At 49.4% G+C, this 17,805-nt stretch overlaps 1 protein-coding gene across 2 annotated transcripts in view; it reads left to right on the forward strand.

The window, feature by feature from the left end:
* OSBP2 (oxysterol binding protein 2) overlaps positions 1 to 17,805 on the forward strand; it is a 127,237-nt gene that overhangs the window by 28,954 nt on the left and 80,478 nt on the right. For both annotated transcript variants that reach the window (XM_075109961.1, XM_075109962.1), the window contains one exon: positions 2,018 to 2,226. In XM_075109961.1, coding sequence (XP_074966062.1) covers positions 2,018 to 2,226 — 209 coding nt within the window. The remainder of the gene's footprint in view (positions 1 to 2,017; positions 2,227 to 17,805) is intronic.

Here is a 17,805-nt window from a genome sequence, read left to right on the forward strand (position 1 = left end):
GGCAAGATTAAACTGTGCCATGGGAAGTGATAGCTGGCAGCAGGAGGGAGGAAAACCTGGAGGAACTGAATTTTCTGTGTTAATGATGCCTGTTCTATGTCAGCTCTTTGAGGTCGGTAATACGGACAAGCTGGGAAGGGTTCCACCTTGCTGCACAGTGTAAATGCAAGGTGGTAAGTGGTCTGTGGGTGCTGGGGAGAACAGGGAACATTTGTGCACCCAGAAGTGGTCTAATGCCAAGTGTGTTTATTGCAGACCCACTTTCAGGGAGGTACAGGCAGTGTGGGAGGGGGAGAGGGCCCTGGGCAGTGGGGAGGTGTGGGTGAAGAATGAGGATTGAGGGTGGGTATGCACAGAGCTAAATGGGATGGGAAAGGGGATGAACAAAATAAAAGTAAAAAAAAAAAAAAAAGTAAAAGATGGGCAGTAAAAGATGGAAATATACAATGAGGATCAAGGAAAATACTCTTGTTTCCTCCTGTCCAAAGGTCCTGGCTTCCTGGTGCTGCTCAGCCCTTCCTGGCTGGAGAGACATAGGGGTTACAGCCTCTGTACCCCTCTGTCCTGGGGAACATGCAGCCCCCGGGATGGGAGTGGGGTAGTGGAGGCCAGTGGCTGCTGTGCTTGCCCTGGTGTTGATGGGGTTTGTACGGTGTCAGTGATGCTGTCGGCTGTGCCTGTGCTGGCTGTGTGTGTCTGCTGGGAAATCTCGAGGACTCGCTGGCTCAATGCATGTAGAGCTATTTTCAGGCGTCTGCAATGCAGCAGTGGGTGCAGAGGCAGTTTTGGAACTACTTAGGCATTTATCTTTGTGCTCCAGTGCCTTTAAAAACCTAGTCTTTGTGATTCCCTCCCCCCCCCCCCAGGTGACTTTAGTTGCGTCTGAAAGCACTATGTTAAATCATTTTTTAAGAAGTGGCTGTTGGTTTCTGGGTGACTCTTCCACAGCTTGCATGCTCTGAAAAGACAAAGCAACTCTCTGTGTGCAAGAAGGCAGCTCTCAGCCGGCATGATACCTGCTGCCGCCTCTGCGAGCAGGCAGCGTGGGACTGGCTGCTCTCCTGGAGCCGCGAGAGCCAGTGAGGGGAAAGAGGAAAACAAATAAAAAGATTAGGTGATTGTTCAAGCTTTGATCAAGCTAAAAGCCCATGGAGAGCTAAGAACATCTGAAGATGTGAGAATACGTTCATGATAGAGAGCAAGCAGCAGCTATCGTGGATGCTGGAGGGGTCATTGCTTCGAAGCAACCCGCTGTGCGTTGTCCTGGTTGGGAGCAGCAGAACCGTGGTGTGGGGCAGGGGTGTGCTGTGCTCTCGTACAGGCTTTGGCCCCTGGACCTGAAGTCTGGGGTGCGGCTGTCAGCAGTGGGGTGATTGTGGGTTAAGGCTGCTGCAGGGTGGGCTCTCCCTGGTATGCCCAGCTGGGGTGGAAGGAGGGCTGGTGCTTTGGGAAGTTAGCCCCAGGAAAGCCTTCTGCTCATCTGGGTGAGCCTGTGAAGTACTAAGCAATTTTGCCAGTAGTAGAGGTGTTTTAATGGCTGAAGAGGAATTGTGCAGCTTTCATTTGCCTTATAAATGGAGATCTTTGCATGCAAGATCTTAGCTCACCTAGACAAAAGAGAATGATTGGAGGGAAAGGATATAAAGAGCCACAAAATACTAGATGCTGGAGGTGGGATAGCAGGGAGAAGGGAGAAAAGCAGCAATGCCAATGAGACTGCAAGGGCCAGTGGTGTGCAGACACAATCGGCACAGCAGGGTGTGAAACCAGCAGCCTAAATGATGGGAGTGGTGTTCATACAAGGGAACAAGCCCTATCTAAATGCTGCAGCCCATCCTTTTTTCCTTTTTCTTTCTGTTTGAGGAGGTTGTCTAGCTTTGGTGGCTTTGACATGCTTACTGTCTGCTCGGGATGTTTCCATGGATCTCTGCTGCACGGGAGGGTGCATCGGTGGTGTGTTGGGGACAGGCTGGGTGCAGGGGAACTGACGCTTCCTTTTCCCTCTGTTCCTGTGTAGGACGCAGGCAGAAATGGCCCACACGTGTCGCGGGACCATCAACCTGTCCACGGCTCATATCGATACGGAGGACTCTTGTAACATTGTGCTCTCCAATGGCGGAAGGACGTACCACTTAAAGGCGAGCTCAGAAGTGGAGAGGCAGCGCTGGGTCACGGCCCTGGAGCTGGCCAAAGCAAAAGCCATCCGCATGAGGAACAACCAGTCAGGTAGAATGCGTCTTAGTGTGCAAATGTCCATCTGGACAGTTTTTAAAGTTTCCTTGTAAACTGGCTCTTCTGTGCTTGCGGAATTGTGCAGAAACCCTGTCAGATACTATTTCATACACAATTAAAAATAGCTGATGGTTTCGCAGAGACACGAAGCTTTTTAAACAACACTGTGTGCACCAAACATCATCTCATCTGGTTGCGTAGCATTGAGCAGGTCTTTAAAGCCCCTGGTAATGACGGTAAATTGTAGAGAGCCAGTGAAAATGAGCTAACAGTGCTTCTTCTGGAAGGCAGGACGTATGTGCCTTTCTCCTGGAGTCTCTGGGTTGGTCTGTGTGGTTGGGGAATGCTCTAAGAGGCAGTAAGCGCACTGGTGGGTGGCTCCAGGGATCGCCAGTTCACCACACAGTGCCAGAGCTGTGTCTTTCTATTCACCCATAACTTAGGATAGTTCAGTAAATGAACAACAGATATATTTAGTTGAGCTGTCTCTCTCCATGTGTATTTCCCCTTCTCTCCCCTACACACACTGTGCTGTGATATTTATTAATATACATTTGGGACAGCTTCATTATGTAAAGCTGTCAGAGCCCTGTGCCTGTTATGCAGCTCCTCCCCAGAGTGTCATTTTTACTGCTTTGTTGTGTAATCTATTGGTTAGGTGTTAAACAGAATATTTCAGAAATATTTCAATGTTCATAACTCTTCTGGGATTAACATTTGGTTTTCTTCCACAAACAAGCATGCCTTCAAGTTGCAGAAAGCAAAACCCATGAATGCATTAAAAAGCTGGCTATCTCCTCCGTCCTAAAATAAAACCAGTCTCGGGTCTTATCTTGAATGCTGGAAATCAGGCCTTGTATGAGAGAAAAGATATAGCAAACACCTGATTATTGTAACACTCCGCTTAAAATGAAAATGTAGCTTCAGAAAATGCTCTGAATGTATTTTAGAAAGGGGGTATGTGAAGGTGTGACCAGCCAGGGAAGGTGCTTTGGTTCAGTGCTTGTTAGACGGCATCTTGCTGTCCTGGTCCAGGTTTGGGCTTTGGGACAGAGGACATGCTGCTCTGTGCTATTTATTGACTGCAGTGAATATGCATCTGTGGGTGAAGTGTTTGTGAAGCCTAGCTTTCATATCGCCACTGAGGAAGGTTGTAGTTGGGTCAGTGCATCAAGGAAAACCTCTGCCTTCCGCAGGGAAAACGCTACTGCGTACAAACCAAAACCAGAGCGCGCTGTGGTGTGACTGCAGGGTGCAGCTCTCCCCCTGAGCAGCGGTCAAGCCTGTGTGGACAGAGACAGCTTTCTAATGCTGCTGGCTTATGAAAACACGCAGTCAACATAAAATTAGTGTAACCACGTTTTTGGAAGGCAGCGTGTTAATGTTTTCATCTGTGTACCAGTGGGATGGTTGTTTGGGATGTGGCTGCCAGGGGCATTCCGCAGGCAGAGCCTGTTTTATATGCAGTGTTTTATAGAGAGCAGCAGAATGCCAGAGCGCCAATGGTTTGACTTGCAGGAGAATAAGTCCCCAGTCCTGGACTAACATGGTCTGACTTTTTGTATAATTAGCCATCCCACAAGGTCAGACAGAAGTTGATTAGTGCATGAGCCACTTACCCCTTTCCCATAATTGTTTAAGGATGCTCTGTTCCGGGGCGCTAGCATCTACGGATTTAATTACATAAAGTATTGTGAACCCTCTGTCCCTTAATATTGCAGCTCTGGAGCGTATGTGAATGCTGATGGACAATCCAGCTGACTGAGGAGAAGATGGACGTTTCTAGGCACCTGTATTTTGCCTGGCAGAACGTGACGTTGTGCCAGGTCACGGCTGTAGTGAGCTGGGTCTGATGGCTGTCGGTCCTGTGAACATCACTTATCTCGTAGCAGGAAGAGAGCCCTTTAGCTGGGTGGGTGTTTGAAGGAGGATCTTATGCGTGGGAGAGATAGGTGCATGCCTTTACCTTCACCTTTCCGAATGCTGGGCTGTGGGTGATGTGAGGGCAGGCGTGGAGTGACGCAGGCAGCGGCTGCTGAGCTCCCGCCCAGCCTGGGGCTGCAGGAGGATGTCAGCAGTGCTGCCTCCCAAGTCATATGCAGTTATTTTGGTTTGTCTCTTTACATAAAAATAGCAAATGCAGAGACTTCCTGTCTTAAGGCTCTGGACGTGCTGACTTCCTAACTCCAGTGAGCTCAGTCTGTACTTTCAGGGTAAGGACAGTGCAGCAGCAGTACTGATTTTGGGTGCAGATGCTCCTTCCTGCGTTGCCTCACAGTTGTGCTGACTCAGCTGTTTGCAGGGCAATGCCATGATCCAGACCAAGGAGCTGATGGGCTATAGAAACCAAAACAAACTCTTGTTTTTTCCAGGCTTTTCTGATCTGGACCAAGGGGATAAGACACTCTGTAAATGGGTGCTGAATCTTTGTGCTGTGGAGTTAGAGCTGAGGACGTCAGTTAATTGCTTTACACTTTAACATTCATCTGGCTGGTGGTGTTTTGTGTGGTAATGTTTCAATTAAGGTAAAGAATGAATCTGCATTGGGTTTGACTGTTTTGCTTGGATTGGAATAAAATTCCTAGCATTGTGTCCCTGTGAATGCCAGGTGTTGTGCAGAGCCCTGGGGGGGTGGGTATTTACAAGTGGAGGGATGAGGCTCTAGATTTGCTGAAGAAGTCCCTTGGTCCTTCAGGTCTGCCCATGTGGGGGTGTGTGTCTTCTGAGTTAATTCCTCTTATCCTGAGCGATCCCCAAACTCCCCGTGTTTCCCAAGGCTGCTCTGCAGAGCCCAGGTCAATGCATTGGGGCTTTCTTGGCCAGTGGGTGTGAAGGTGGCGAGCAGCTGTATGGATTTGTGCTGACAAGGAGGGAGCATCGGCGGCTCTGGGTGGCCAGAAGACTGGGAGAGCATTGCAGTGGGTGGATGAGGACAGAGAAGCAGGTTTGTGTCTAATGCTGCCTGCCCTTCTGGACAAGGACACGAGGAGCGTCCTTAGGGTGATCTCCATTCCCTGGCACTGCCTGCTGCCCTGCCGGCTGCAGGGGGATGTGGCAGGAGCCTGTCCTCCGCATTCCCCGCAGGTGCTTAGGAACAGGGGGCTCTAGTGGAGGAGGCACGTCTGGGGAGGAGAGGGTTGAATTCGAGTCAGCTGGTTGAGGTGTCTCCACCTGATGAGTGCTGGGGCAGTCTCACATGTGGAGCAGCTTTTTGGCTCTGTAGTTTTCAACAGATCTCTCTGGCTGCCACAAGGAGCACCCAGGAGAGGACACCTTCAGAGGTCCTTTGAAGTCCTTCTCTCCTTGCATACAAAAAGGGGCAATGTGTTAGTGTGGAATTAATTAATTAAAAAAGCTTGACCTCTTTTTGGAAATGTTTTAAAGATGAGCCGCACTTGAGTTGCTACTGAAAATAAAACGTGCCTGAGTGTAAGCTGAGGTTCTCCATTCATTTGTGTTTCTGCAGAGATCAGTACTCCCTTGCTGCTTTCCTCGTGTTTGAGAGTTGATGGGGTGTAGGACTGGCAAATCAGGTTAACTCTGCAAATATCTTGGCTACTGGGAGACTATTTTGGGGTGGATGAAATGTCTTTTCCCCCAGTACTGCTCTTGAAATAGATACAAAAGTGTTTTTAATTTGACCACTGGCTGGCTCAAGCTGTGCACTGAGAGGTGCCATTTTCACAGGGCTGATTTTCATTTCTATTTTTAAGAAATAGCATAACTTATACCCAAACCAAGCATGAGATGGGAGACTTTACTGTTCCCTCTTGTGTGTGACTGAAGGAGCTCTGGTTTCCCCGCTAGCTGGTGTGTAGCTGGGACTATTTTGGTAATGAGCTGTGAGCTGGGACATGAGTAAGTACTGATAGGTGTCACCTGAGAAAGCTCGCTGTCTTCATCCTGCTTCACTGGTGAGAAACCTGCCTAGTGATACTCGGTGGATTAGTGGCAGAAAGTGACATTAAAGCCGAGCCGCTGTCTTAGCGCTCTCCTCAATTACCATGTGGTGCCTAATTCCTCTGAAATAAATGTATAGTGTAACATTAGGTCAGAAGGGTCCCAGGCCCAGCTGGACGGCTCGCTTCTAACCTCTGCTCAGCCAAATCTGGCATTCCTATTTCTAGTTGGGTTTATAAAGTGTTGGTGAGGTTGTAGGAAATTTGATTTGCCCACCCAGTACCCAGCTCCATCACCCCATGGGAAGAGCAGGCATGGGCTAAGCTTGCATTGGTGCTTGGTATGGCCCTGTGCTGGTTATCTGTCCTGAAAATCAGATTTCTGTAATCGCCCTGTTTGCATTACTGTAAGCTCTTGAATAATTCCAGCCTTCTCCCCTTACCATATTGTACCCGCATCACCCCTTGGATTTTTGTCAGCTCCTGCATCGGCCTCTTGACAACTTCAGCTTTGCAGAGTGGCAGCAAAGAAATGCTCTTATCTGCTCCTTGTGCTCCCTCTTTTCTCTGCAGTTGTGGCTTGGAGGATGCAAACTTAAAAATATTTGATGACTGTGTTTAATACCTGGGTTTTTTTTAATGGCAGTAAGAATAACCTTTCTCTTTAGGGCAGCGTCATGAGATACAGGAGTTAATTATGTGAACAGTGAATACATAAAAATTATTTTCTTGGCTATTTGACTGGGGGCCTTTGGAAAAGCCTGCAAGGGGAGGGTAGAAATCCATTGCTGGTATTTTAAACACTAGGTATTGTGTTGGAAAACTCCCCAAAATTAACTTGGGCTGCTTTGTGATTGATTAGAGAGGTGAGGGAGTCGGTGACTTCTTTTGACCCCGTGCTCAGGAGTTCCTGGGAGGAGAGGTTGAAATGTACTCTGTCATTTAGGTCACTGATGGAACCAGCGCAGATTTCAGGCCGTTTGAAGGCATTTTTGGTATTCATGGTACTAAAAAAGCAGGAGTTAACCGGATAGGTCAGTCCTCACATCTGTGCCAAAACCAACTCACCTGCCAACCTCCCTCAAAGGCATCGGGTGCCTCGCACCGATGTTGGGGCTCAAGAGATGTCAGTGCAGCAACAAAGCTGGGAATTGCTAAGGAAAAGAGCAAAAGAGAAAACATAGGTCTGTTCTGTGTGCAGCTGTGGTGCTTGTCCGCTGGAGAGGCCCTGCCTCGCACCACACCAGCACACAGAGTTGTCAGCAGAACTTAAAAAAACCCCAAACAGGCACAAGATTAACCAGACGAATAAAATCCTCCTCCACCAGGGTGGAGGGAAGGTAGATGATGGAAAGTAAATTTTCCATCTGGAAGAATGACAGCTGAAGGTGCCCTATGGGAGGTAGTAAATGCTGCAGGAAAAGATGGGGACAATTGCTTATAAACAACAGCAAGGAGGGAATTATCAGGTCATAGGTTTAAATGAAGCAGGAATAATTAATATTTTGTACAGCACGAAATTAAATGGTGGCACTTGCTGTGGGAAGCCGAAAATCCAGAGAGACTGAACAGATTTGGGCATAATTTCATCACTCATGGATCAGAGCTGTAGCTTTTTGTATACAAAATGCAACCCGGGAGGTCCTTAAGCAGCACAGCACTAAAAGCTAAGCAGCTGTGCCCAGATAAACTACTGCGTGTGCCCTGTCCTTGTTTGCATGTGTCCTAGCCCTCTGTAGAACTAGCTACCATTTGCTTGCTGGAGAAGAGGCGAAGCTGCCTGGCTGTTCGGGCTGACCTTGTGTGACCATCCCAGCAAGGCTGCCGCTGGAGCGATGCTCTGTGAAATCTCTTGGTTGTGCCTGTTGGGCTTCATGTGGTGGTCGCAGCCTCTTGGGCTTGTGTCAGTCTAGGGAGGATTCACTTGGAGACCAACACCCCGGCGTGGCTGTGTGTGGTGTGGTCTGGGATTTGGGATAATGGGGGTTCACCACGTGGGTTGTCTGCTTATCCTTACTGCCTTAATTGGTTGTTCTCTTCTTAGCAAACAGGGAGTGATTTAAAAACATCTTTACAAAGGCTTGTTTGTAGACTGTAGGAAAGTGGGAGCTTTAAGAAGTGTAAAAGGGGAAAAAGAAGGGTTGTTAGTACTGGTGGTGCCTTCTGCTCTGGCTCCTGGGTTGAGTTGCTTCTGCAGCAGGGTGTAAAGGGAAAATACAACTCTGGAGAGATGCAACGCTGCTGTAGAGGCCAGTAATCCCACCACCAGGTTAGGTGTGCGGTTTGGCGGGCAACAGCCAAGATGCGGTTCTCAAGGTTGCAGCTCACACAAGGAGGCTGCCAGCAAGTAGTTCTTCAGCGTGCCAGATCCAGTCATAGTGCCTTTGCACTAGTATTAAAAAGGATCCATAATCAGTTATTCCTTAGTTTTCCCTTTATTTGCTCTAGTGCTAATGTTTGTTTTGTTGCTTGATGTATTTTGTGTTTTTACTCTTTCCAAGTAAGGGGTTTGTTTGCAAAAGACATTTTGACTTGGGAATTTGATACTGAACAGCATTTGCAACCTTCCCTACCTCGCTCTGAATTATTCCATTGTTGTTTCCCCCCGTTTCCTTGCAGCAAGCTCCTGGCCAGGTGGCCTTGGCTTGTGCTTCTGCTCTAGTCGTGGCAGGACCGGACAATCCCTGTCGTTGTCTGTACACCCTCAATGCCACCAGCTCATGGCTTGCTGTAATAGCCGTTGCTATTTCCAGCTCTTTTTACAGAAGCGCTCCCTTTTCCTGTCTCCCTTGTGATGTTTTTTCACCATGTCGCAGACTGTTTTCCACTCTGTTTGTAGGGCTTGTGCCACGGGCTGCCGGCGCTCAGTTACCTGCTATTCTAATTGTCTTTTTGATCCTTAGAGTCTGGATTTTCCCAGAATAGCCAGCTGCTGTTAGCTGTGCCAGGAGTTGCTGCCATGGACAATATAACTGATGGTGCTGCTGAGATGGAGCCATTTGCTTGGATTTCTCACTCCTAATGATTCCTGTCTCCTTTCAGTGCCTTCTGCTGCTCACTTGTGTTCCCTCCTGCAGTTGGCAGGATGCTCTGTCTCTCCTGTTTCCCTGTGAAGTTGTGATCGGGACGGATTGCTCTGTCTTAGCCACTACCGGCGAGCTGCGGTCAGCGCTTCAGCTTCTGCTGCTGCAGCCGAAGGGATGCTGTGATGCACCACGGGTGCGGGGTGCGCAAACCCGTTGTAAGTCGAGGTGGTGTGGAGGAGGGACAGCCAGAGCCATGCCTGCTCTTAGACGCTGCTGAAGGGGTTTATTGCTGTGTCAAAATGGAGGTTTTCAAACTTTGGAGAATTTCACCTAGTCACCCCCTTTCAAAAAGAGCAAGTGGGATTTCTTTGAGTGCTTCACAGTACTTGGCCTTTGGGTTTTTCCATATATATATATGTATATATAAAATTTATTTTTTTTATACGCTCCAAAAAGTCCTTGTCAGTCTTGTCTTTCCAGTGGTATCCAGAAAAAGACTAATGTCAAGCACCATAAAGCTGGCAGGTTGTTCCAGCCCTTTCTTTGGGGTAGCCCTGTGCTAGCTGTGATAATGTCACTAATAGAATTGCGAGGCTTCATACTGATCTTATTTCTGAGCATTTATCTCTGTGCAATAAGGTTATGTGAGGCTCACTTAAGAATAATTATGCTAGTTATCAGCCTCGCCTCACTGCTGGGGCCTGACGCCCAGGGTCAGACACAGGATGCATTTGGAGTGTATCAGAGCACCAAGCTTTCTGCTGGCTGTTGTGGAAATGGTGCCTGTGGGCTACTGGAGCTGTCTCAAGTGGGTTTGGTGGGCTTCTGTTCTCTGGGCTGCTGCTTTTGATCTCCTAACCTTTTGCTTTCACTACTGAATACCTGACCTTGCGGAGAAGACCGCGCAAGCAATCCTCACTTCTCCAGCACCCTCTGTAACCTGGCTGGTGTCGCATCCATGGGCTTCGCTGACAAAGCCACATCTTGGTGGCATGGTGCAGAGTGTGGGTATGGTCTCTGGCAGCTCCCTTCCTCATTTCACAAGCCTTTGCCTTGCCACAGGCACTTTGTAAGTGTGGGGCAAGATCCACCCCTAGCTGTCATGCAGTGTGGTGGGACAAGTTTCTGGGCATCTCATGGGGAACAGAGGGCTCTGTGAGGCAAGGGAAGATCTTTGGGGCTTGGATGTGCAGAAGACAGCTGTGGTCCTCCACATCTGCTGTGGCTGAATGCTTGGGGGTTCGCAGGTGATGGGGCTATCGGCAATTGCCCTAAACGTGGAGGGTTATGAAGCATTGATTTGTTCTTAAAAACAGGTAGTTGAAGTGGTCTGAATATGGATCTGGCATGTTCTAGGAAATTGAAGCACTGGGAAGGGAAAAAAATGAAAGCGATTTCCCATTTTTGTTGCTTTTAGGGTGTGTCTGATCAGCCTGGAAATTTTTCTCAACCAGAGAAGTTTGTAGGCATTGAGATGGGAGGCCCAGAGCAGCGAGTACTTACTCAGGTTGTCTGCATATCTGCAGCTGATGAGATCCTGATGGGTGGACTGTGAACAGTCTGAGGTCTGCCCAGCCTCCAACTGCTCCCTTCTTCAGGCTGCTGCCTGGCAATGCAAACATGAGGACGATGGGAGATATCTTTTAGGATTTTCCAGTATTTCACAAGCCAGGACTGCCCTCCCCACCTTTTTTTTTTTTACTAATCTGTTTTTAATTCTCCTGTTACTGTTTCCCACTTCACTTGCACGCTGGGATAGAGTTACCCAAGAAATATGCTTACGTCCTTGATGTGGTGCTGTCCTTTCCCTTGTTTCCCACATGCGATACTATGCAATATTATTCTATTGCAGATGTAATCCGTGATAATCATTTATAGTGAAGGAACACAGAAAACGGTAGTTATGTAACGCCACAAATTAAACATTGCAGCAGGGAGCTCAGTGGGGACTGCAGTATATAGGCCACCTCCGCTGCTGCAGCCTCGTCCTCCGGAGCGAGCAGAGGAGCAGCGGGTGCGGCGGGTGCCGTGAGCCTGACTGCTTGTTGCTGGCCTGATGTCGACGGACAGTTTATTGTGCAACAGCAGCAGCCAAAGGCCGAGGGGAGGCTGGCAAAATGCTCCAAGATGATCTTGTAACTTAAAAAATGCCACAATCTGGTGTGGGGCGGTACTGGGGAAGCAGTACACTTCAGCGTTGCAAACATGTGGCGTACAAGTGGGGTTCAGAAGTAGGATGGAAATCTCTGTCCCAGCTCATGGTGCTCTCCACCGCTTCTGCAGGACATGCTCTAACACCTCCCTTACAGCACAGGTATGTCCCTGCCACCTCTGTTGGTGTGTGGTGCTGCCTGGGGGAGCAGGAGGATGGGGGAAAGCCTGGTGTTTCGCTTTCTGAACAGTTGCTCTGTACTTCTGTGCTCTTGGCAGACGTGTGGCACGAATTCACAAAGCACATTTTAAGGCTCCTAAAATATAGCTGCAGAGGCTGGAGCTGAAGTAGGCTGCGTGCGGTGAGCTGTGCTCTGTGGCAGTGACAAAGCCTGCTGCCTGCTCTCAGTGCAGCTCCTTTTTGGAGCTTTTTGGGCTCCTGTGTGTTCTCAGTGTTAAATGTGAGGCTGCATTAGTAAACCCCCTGAAAATAAAGAACCCAGTGTAACTGTGCAGAGAGGGTTTTGTTAACAGCTGCTGCAGCAGGAGCAGTGCAGTGGTGTGCAGGAGCGCAGGAGCCTCTGCTCCGACGCTGGTGCTCAGGAAGATGCTCCTGCCAAAGGAGGGGGGAACAGGGCGTGTGGCAGGAGGGTATCAGTTGGCGATGAAGACCTGAGATGCTGGGTGTGAACACAGCAAGCGTCGGGTCTGCGAGATGTCACTGGCACTGTGATTTATAGAATTTTTTGAGTGACCAGTTGTTTTCACAGTGAGCTTAAAGGAAACTTTTGATTTATTTTTTTAAATTTTTTGAAGTATAAAACAAGCATTGCTGTTAAATTATAACCCACTTTATTCCTTTTTAGGCTACAGATGTGGTAATGCTGCTGTGGTTCCTGTGCCGAATCCCCTCTGCGGGCAGCTGGCTTTGGGCTTGAGGGATGCTGCCTTGGTGGCTTGCAAGTATTTTCAAGTGCACTGAAGTCTGCTGGCGCAGCTGTGCTGCGTGGAGCCGCACCAGCTGTTCGGGCCCCTGCTTTCCCCTGCAAAGCTGGCAGGGTTGTGCGAGGGGAACCGGGATGGGTGCGGTGAAGGAAAAAGGCTCTTCTTGGCTAAGCAGGTACAGGGTGGAGGAGTTTAGTGCACGGGGAGGAAGTATCCTTCCTGGTCCCTACTCAGTCCTACATCGTAGGGAAAAATTACGGGGCTAAAGTTAGCGCAGCATAACAATAGGGACCAGCTCTGTCTCCCCTTGCAAACTGAAGGGCAAATGCTTCACCAGCAAAAATGGGAGAGGGATAAATATCTATGGTGAGGATTGTGCTGCTCCTTGAACTGATCAGTATAAACGAAAAATGGTGACATAACACTTTCTATTTTGCTGTGCTTGTATTTACTACAAATTTGTTCTTGTTTTTGAAAGTGCTGTGTATTGTGTTATTTTTCTCTTGTGCCCATCTTCTGTGTTTCTTAATCTGTGTTTTTCCCACATTTCATTACTTTATTGACCTCTCACCCTGCACTCTGGGCAGATGCTGGTATTTGCTGTGTGTTGATCACATGGCTTGAATAAGTGCTATTTTCATAACTTCATGTTTTTCACCTGCTTGTAAATAAATGTTGCTGGCCACCAGGCTACCATGCTTGGTGGCTTTTTTGTTGCTTCCATTTGATTTCATCACTTCCACACATTTTTTTGACAAAAGAATTTATCAAGGTTGCTTGTCAAGACTGCAAAGCAAAAATCAATAAAACCTGGGAAGCTGTGCACATATTGTACCTTAACTTGTGTTTAATTATTTCAGTTGGAAAATGACAAGTGGCAGTTGGTTACTTTGCCAGGGTTTGAAAAAACCTTTGAAGGGTCCCATCCGTTGCTTGCAGTGGAGAAGGTTTTGTTTCATCTGTGCGTCCAGTCCCTTTTCCTGTGTCATTTTGAGCATGCAAAGGAAATGAGGAGCCCTTGCCTCTGCATTAATCCCTGTAAAAAGGGGAGTGGGCAGAGACCAGAGCACAACCCGGGAGCTGGTGCTGGCTGCTCTCTGGCTCAAAAACCGCTGCCACGTAAATGCTGAAACCCAGGAAGTGCAGTGTGCTGCTGCCCGTGGCTGGGGTCGAATCCTGCACCCCATTGTCTGGGGGATTAATTGCCTGATCCTCCTGGCTTTGGTCCGTATGACCCTGTGACTGGTTTTAAACAATAACTATGGAAGAACGGAGGCGGTAGCTTTAGTTTGCATTAATGTCGGGATGGGGGTTTTTTATCCTTTTGAATGAGGACTTGTTAGCGGCTGGCTGGCAAACCTCTGTGCACCAGGGTCCTCTGTTTGGTATTGGCAGAAGGAAGAAGATGGCTGCTGCTGCTTGTGCTATGGTAGAGACTGTCATATTGATGCCTAGCAGATGCATTTGCAAGAGAAGTGAATGAATGAAACCTGCTTCCCTTTTGTTGGGAGAGCATGGTGTGACCCCTGGAGTGAGCCCAGCCCTCTCCACCTGGAGAAGCCAATCCCCACCTTTGGTAGTGGCTTTCTGCAGCACAGGGCTTCCCTGGGAGGCTGCCAGCTCTGATGCCCTGAGTGAAGCAGGACATGAGGGCTCACGAGTCGCAGGGCTTGGCCGCTGCCCAGATCCGCCTGAGATCTTGTCTCAGGGCTGGGGATGCAGCTGAAGGTCCTGCTCCCTGTGGAGGTAAAAGTGCTTTGAGCACCTTCGTTCCCACACAGCCCTGTCCTTCCCCTCACCGCCTCCTTTGCCTTCCTCAAAGTTTGCAGGAACAAGCTGATGTTGTGTCCCCAACCCAGGTTTGGTGTCTTTTTGCTCATACCAGGGAATGGGGATCCTTGGGTCAGACAGGGGGATGGATTTGCCTGTGTAAATTCTTGATATATTTTTTTTTTCCTCTCCTGACGTGTAAACTCATGGTAAATTCTTGCCTTGTCCTTTGTGTCCTTTGTCTCTTCAGGGTGGCGTGACCATGTGTCCTGAGAACAGGGTGGCAACCTGGGCTCCTTTGCCATTATACCTTGTGTGCCTGTGAGCTGTTTTGAAATAGTCCTGGGTTTGTTTTATGAAACATGTCCTCGGTGGACGATTTGCATTGTCTGCAAGTGAAGTTGTGTTCAGTATGAAGCGAGCCAGCCCCTGGCGGCTGTGACCAAGTGGCGGGTACCACCATGACACGTGCAGGCATCACGTGAGGAGCGAACCTGGGCTCTGTCAGTGGCTGTTCACGCTGTGGCTGGGGTCCTCGCTTTGATGGACTTCAGAGGGGCTGGTATTGCAAGTGTTTGGGTTTCCAGGTTGAGCCTGGTGCTGCTGGTGTGGAGCACTGTGACGCCTGGGTTGTGGCGGAGGTGCGACGGCCTTGGGCTGCTGCAGCAGAAGCCGCCTGCATTTCCCACTCAAAGCAGAGAAGCTCCATCCAACCTGGCCACACTCGAGTGTTCTGCCTGGCCGTGCTGTGGTTTGCTGCTTTGCTATGGAGCTGGTGTGGGGACGGCTTTCCGTAGCTTTATCACCCTGGCTGCTTTTGGGGGAAGAATTGTCATTAAGCAAAAACAAAGACAAGTTGTAAGGTCCAGAGCAGACTGGTGATGGGCAGCGATGCACCAGTGGCTGATGCACATTGTAAGTGCTTGGCTCAGAAACCCTGGGGAGCAAGCAAGAAGCCCCCAGGATTTCTTCTGGTCTGGAGTGCTCCTCTTGGCCAAACCCTGGCTGCTACCAGCACTCCACCCTTCCAGCGATGGGGCCAGGACCGCGCAGGCAGGATCCTTTCTGCCTTAAAAGCAGCTTTCAGGAGCCGTTGAGCTGTGATTGGGAATAGCCTGGCTGGGTGTAGGTGTACCCCTGCCTTGCACTGGCCGGGGGCACCTCTGCTGACCCAAGGCTTTGGCTGGGCAGCAGGATGCGCCACCAGACCAAGCAGCGCCTGGGACAAAGCAGCACTGTTTCCTCTGCCAGGGCTTCTTCAGGTACCTTTAGCCATGGTTTGGGTGTGGTGAAAGCATGGGCTAGGAGCAGCTGCTGCTCAAGACTTAGCTCAAACGTGCAATCTGGTTATTCTTTTAGCTGGTCTCACTTTCCAGTTAGTGACTGCAAACTGCTGCTCCCGAGAGTTCAGCTCCTAACTTCCCTCTTCCATTCAACAACCAGAAAACAGTGTCACTCAGTTGCTGAAACACCTGGATGTGTGCGAGCAGCTCTGCATCCATGCAGTTTATATCAGAGAAGCTTGTGTCTGCTGCCCTTGGTAAGCCATCTTTGCACTGACCCGGCCATTTGGCTTGTCTTTTGGAGAGCGAGTGCAGTTTAACATCCCAGCTGTCACCTAGGGCAAGTTTCTCTTTGGCTCTTGCCAGGCGTACAGCGTGTATTCCCTGCAATCTTAAAAATCTCTATTCCTGTGTGGGTTGACAGAAGTGGGAAGCATGATGTGTATCACTGCTTCTCTGCTGCGCTTGCTAATATTAGCTTGATTTGTCATTTTGGTAACCGTTATAACTGGAGTTGGAATGAAAGTCAGCGCAAATCGTCTCTTCTTACTGACCACCAGTGGTGGATTGCTAGTTTGAATGCTGTGTCTGGGTTGGATTTTAATTTGCTGTTGTACCTCTAGGTCTGCACAGTTGGTGTTCGTGACCTACAGCAGCTCATTCACGAACCCGGAGCCACGTAAGGTTGGGATCAGCAGTTCACTGGGTGCAGCACATCCTGAACATGAGGATGCTACAAACAAGCTGTTCTCTAAACAAGAGTTGATAAAGGGAGGGAGCGAGCCTGTGCCTGTGGTGAGAAACAAAGCAAATGGCCAATAATTCACTCTGAAGGCAGCGGGGAGCCCGTCGTCAGGCTGCTGGGCTCTGTGGGTAACCCCCGAGCCCCAGCTCTTTGGCCCTCATCTGATAAAGAGCAAGCTGACTCTCGAGTGAGGACATCTGGTCAGATCCACACTTCTGACCCTCGTTCCTACCTGATAAGGCCTCTGCTGGGATTTCCTGGAGCTGCTGCTGGCATTTGGTGGCTCGGTCCTACTGGGGAGTGGTGGCAGAGGAGACAGAGCTGCTCTGGGGGTGGAAAACAGGCACCTGGTGTGGCTTTGCTGCCTCCTTCCCTCACTGCCAGGTGATGCCGCTTTGTGCAACAGGTACTGCTTGCATCAGGTGTCCCGGGCAGCCCTGAGCTGGGCTCAGTGGCAGAGTGGCTCTGCCAGCACATCTGGAGGTGCTGAAATCTCACGCCCTAAGATGTACACGCTTTTCTGTTCTGCACAACTGCATCACCAGGGGCTTTCCGGTGCAGTTAGACGATGCGGTTTCTTTGTGGAGGTGTGGGTGCTGGAGAGGCTCCACAGCAAAGGAGGGCAAAGCCCTGTGGCTGGGTCCTCGCACACGCCAGCTCTTCCGCCTTGAGCTCTCGCTAAGTGGTGAAAACGGATGCTTGTTGCTTACATTTTTAAGCTAAGCTGGTTTCATCTGTAAGTAGTTTTTAATACAGTTTTTAATAATGTAACAGGGTTTTTCATACAGTTGGGAGCACCAAGAGGGAGTGTTTCCAGCTCATGTAATCGGTTCAGTGTATCTTGGTGTTATTTTTAGGCATTTAAAATTCCCAAGTGCCTTTTTTTTTTTTAACTGGCACAGAAAAAGGCTGTTGGAGGAAAATCAATTTTGAATTCTGAAAATAATAAGAATTCTGACTAATTAGAAATGAGTCATTAGATGAGAGCTGATGCCTTGAAGGAGTCTGAAGGCATCTCTCTGGTAGCTGGGCCTGGGCAGCGGTGTAGGTGGCCGTGCTGTTTTACACTGAGGAGTGGCTGGAAGGAAACCCTTCCGGCATGTGGTTTGTGTCTAAGGAAGCAAGTCAGCTTCAGCTCCCCATCCATGGAATGGAGAACTGGATTTGAGCTTGGGGTACGAATGGCCTGTGTCACCCTTGCAGGGCATGGCGAGTCCTTCCATGGTTCTTCCTGTGGCTGAATGAATTTGTACTTTTCCAGGTTTGATGTGATGGTTTCATTTGTTTTTCAGAGGTAAGTGAATTGGTAAGACCCAAGGGTTGGGCAGACTGTGATGGCACCAATGCACCTGGAGAGCCTTGTGTGGCTTCCTATCCCTGTGGGATGTCTGACATCCCCTGGACAAGGTAAAGGGTATACCGGAGTGCACTACTATCATTTAGGACCCTGCAGAGTGTTTCATCCCGTTCTGCCAAAGGGTCCATCACACCTCAGCTCGGCCCCAAGGGAATGAGAAGCTCCACAGAAACGACTTTACCTGCGCCTGATTTTCTTTAACCACCTACGGAGGGCTCCTGGTGGTATTTTATTCCTGAGCATCGTGTTACTCGCCGTTGCCGTAACTCAGGGATGCTGTGATGCACCTGTGGCGGGCTGTTGGTGGTTTGCTCGGTGCTCTGAGCTGAGGTGATGTAGCAGGAGCAGGTTGCCCTCTCCTGGCACGTTCCTTCCATGAAGCCCTGACTCCCCGTGG

This window comes from Phalacrocorax aristotelis, chromosome 15 (genome assembly GCF_949628215.1).
Source record: "Phalacrocorax aristotelis chromosome 15, bGulAri2.1, whole genome shotgun sequence".
NCBI classification, from domain to species: domain Eukaryota; kingdom Metazoa; phylum Chordata; class Aves; order Suliformes; family Phalacrocoracidae; genus Phalacrocorax; species Phalacrocorax aristotelis.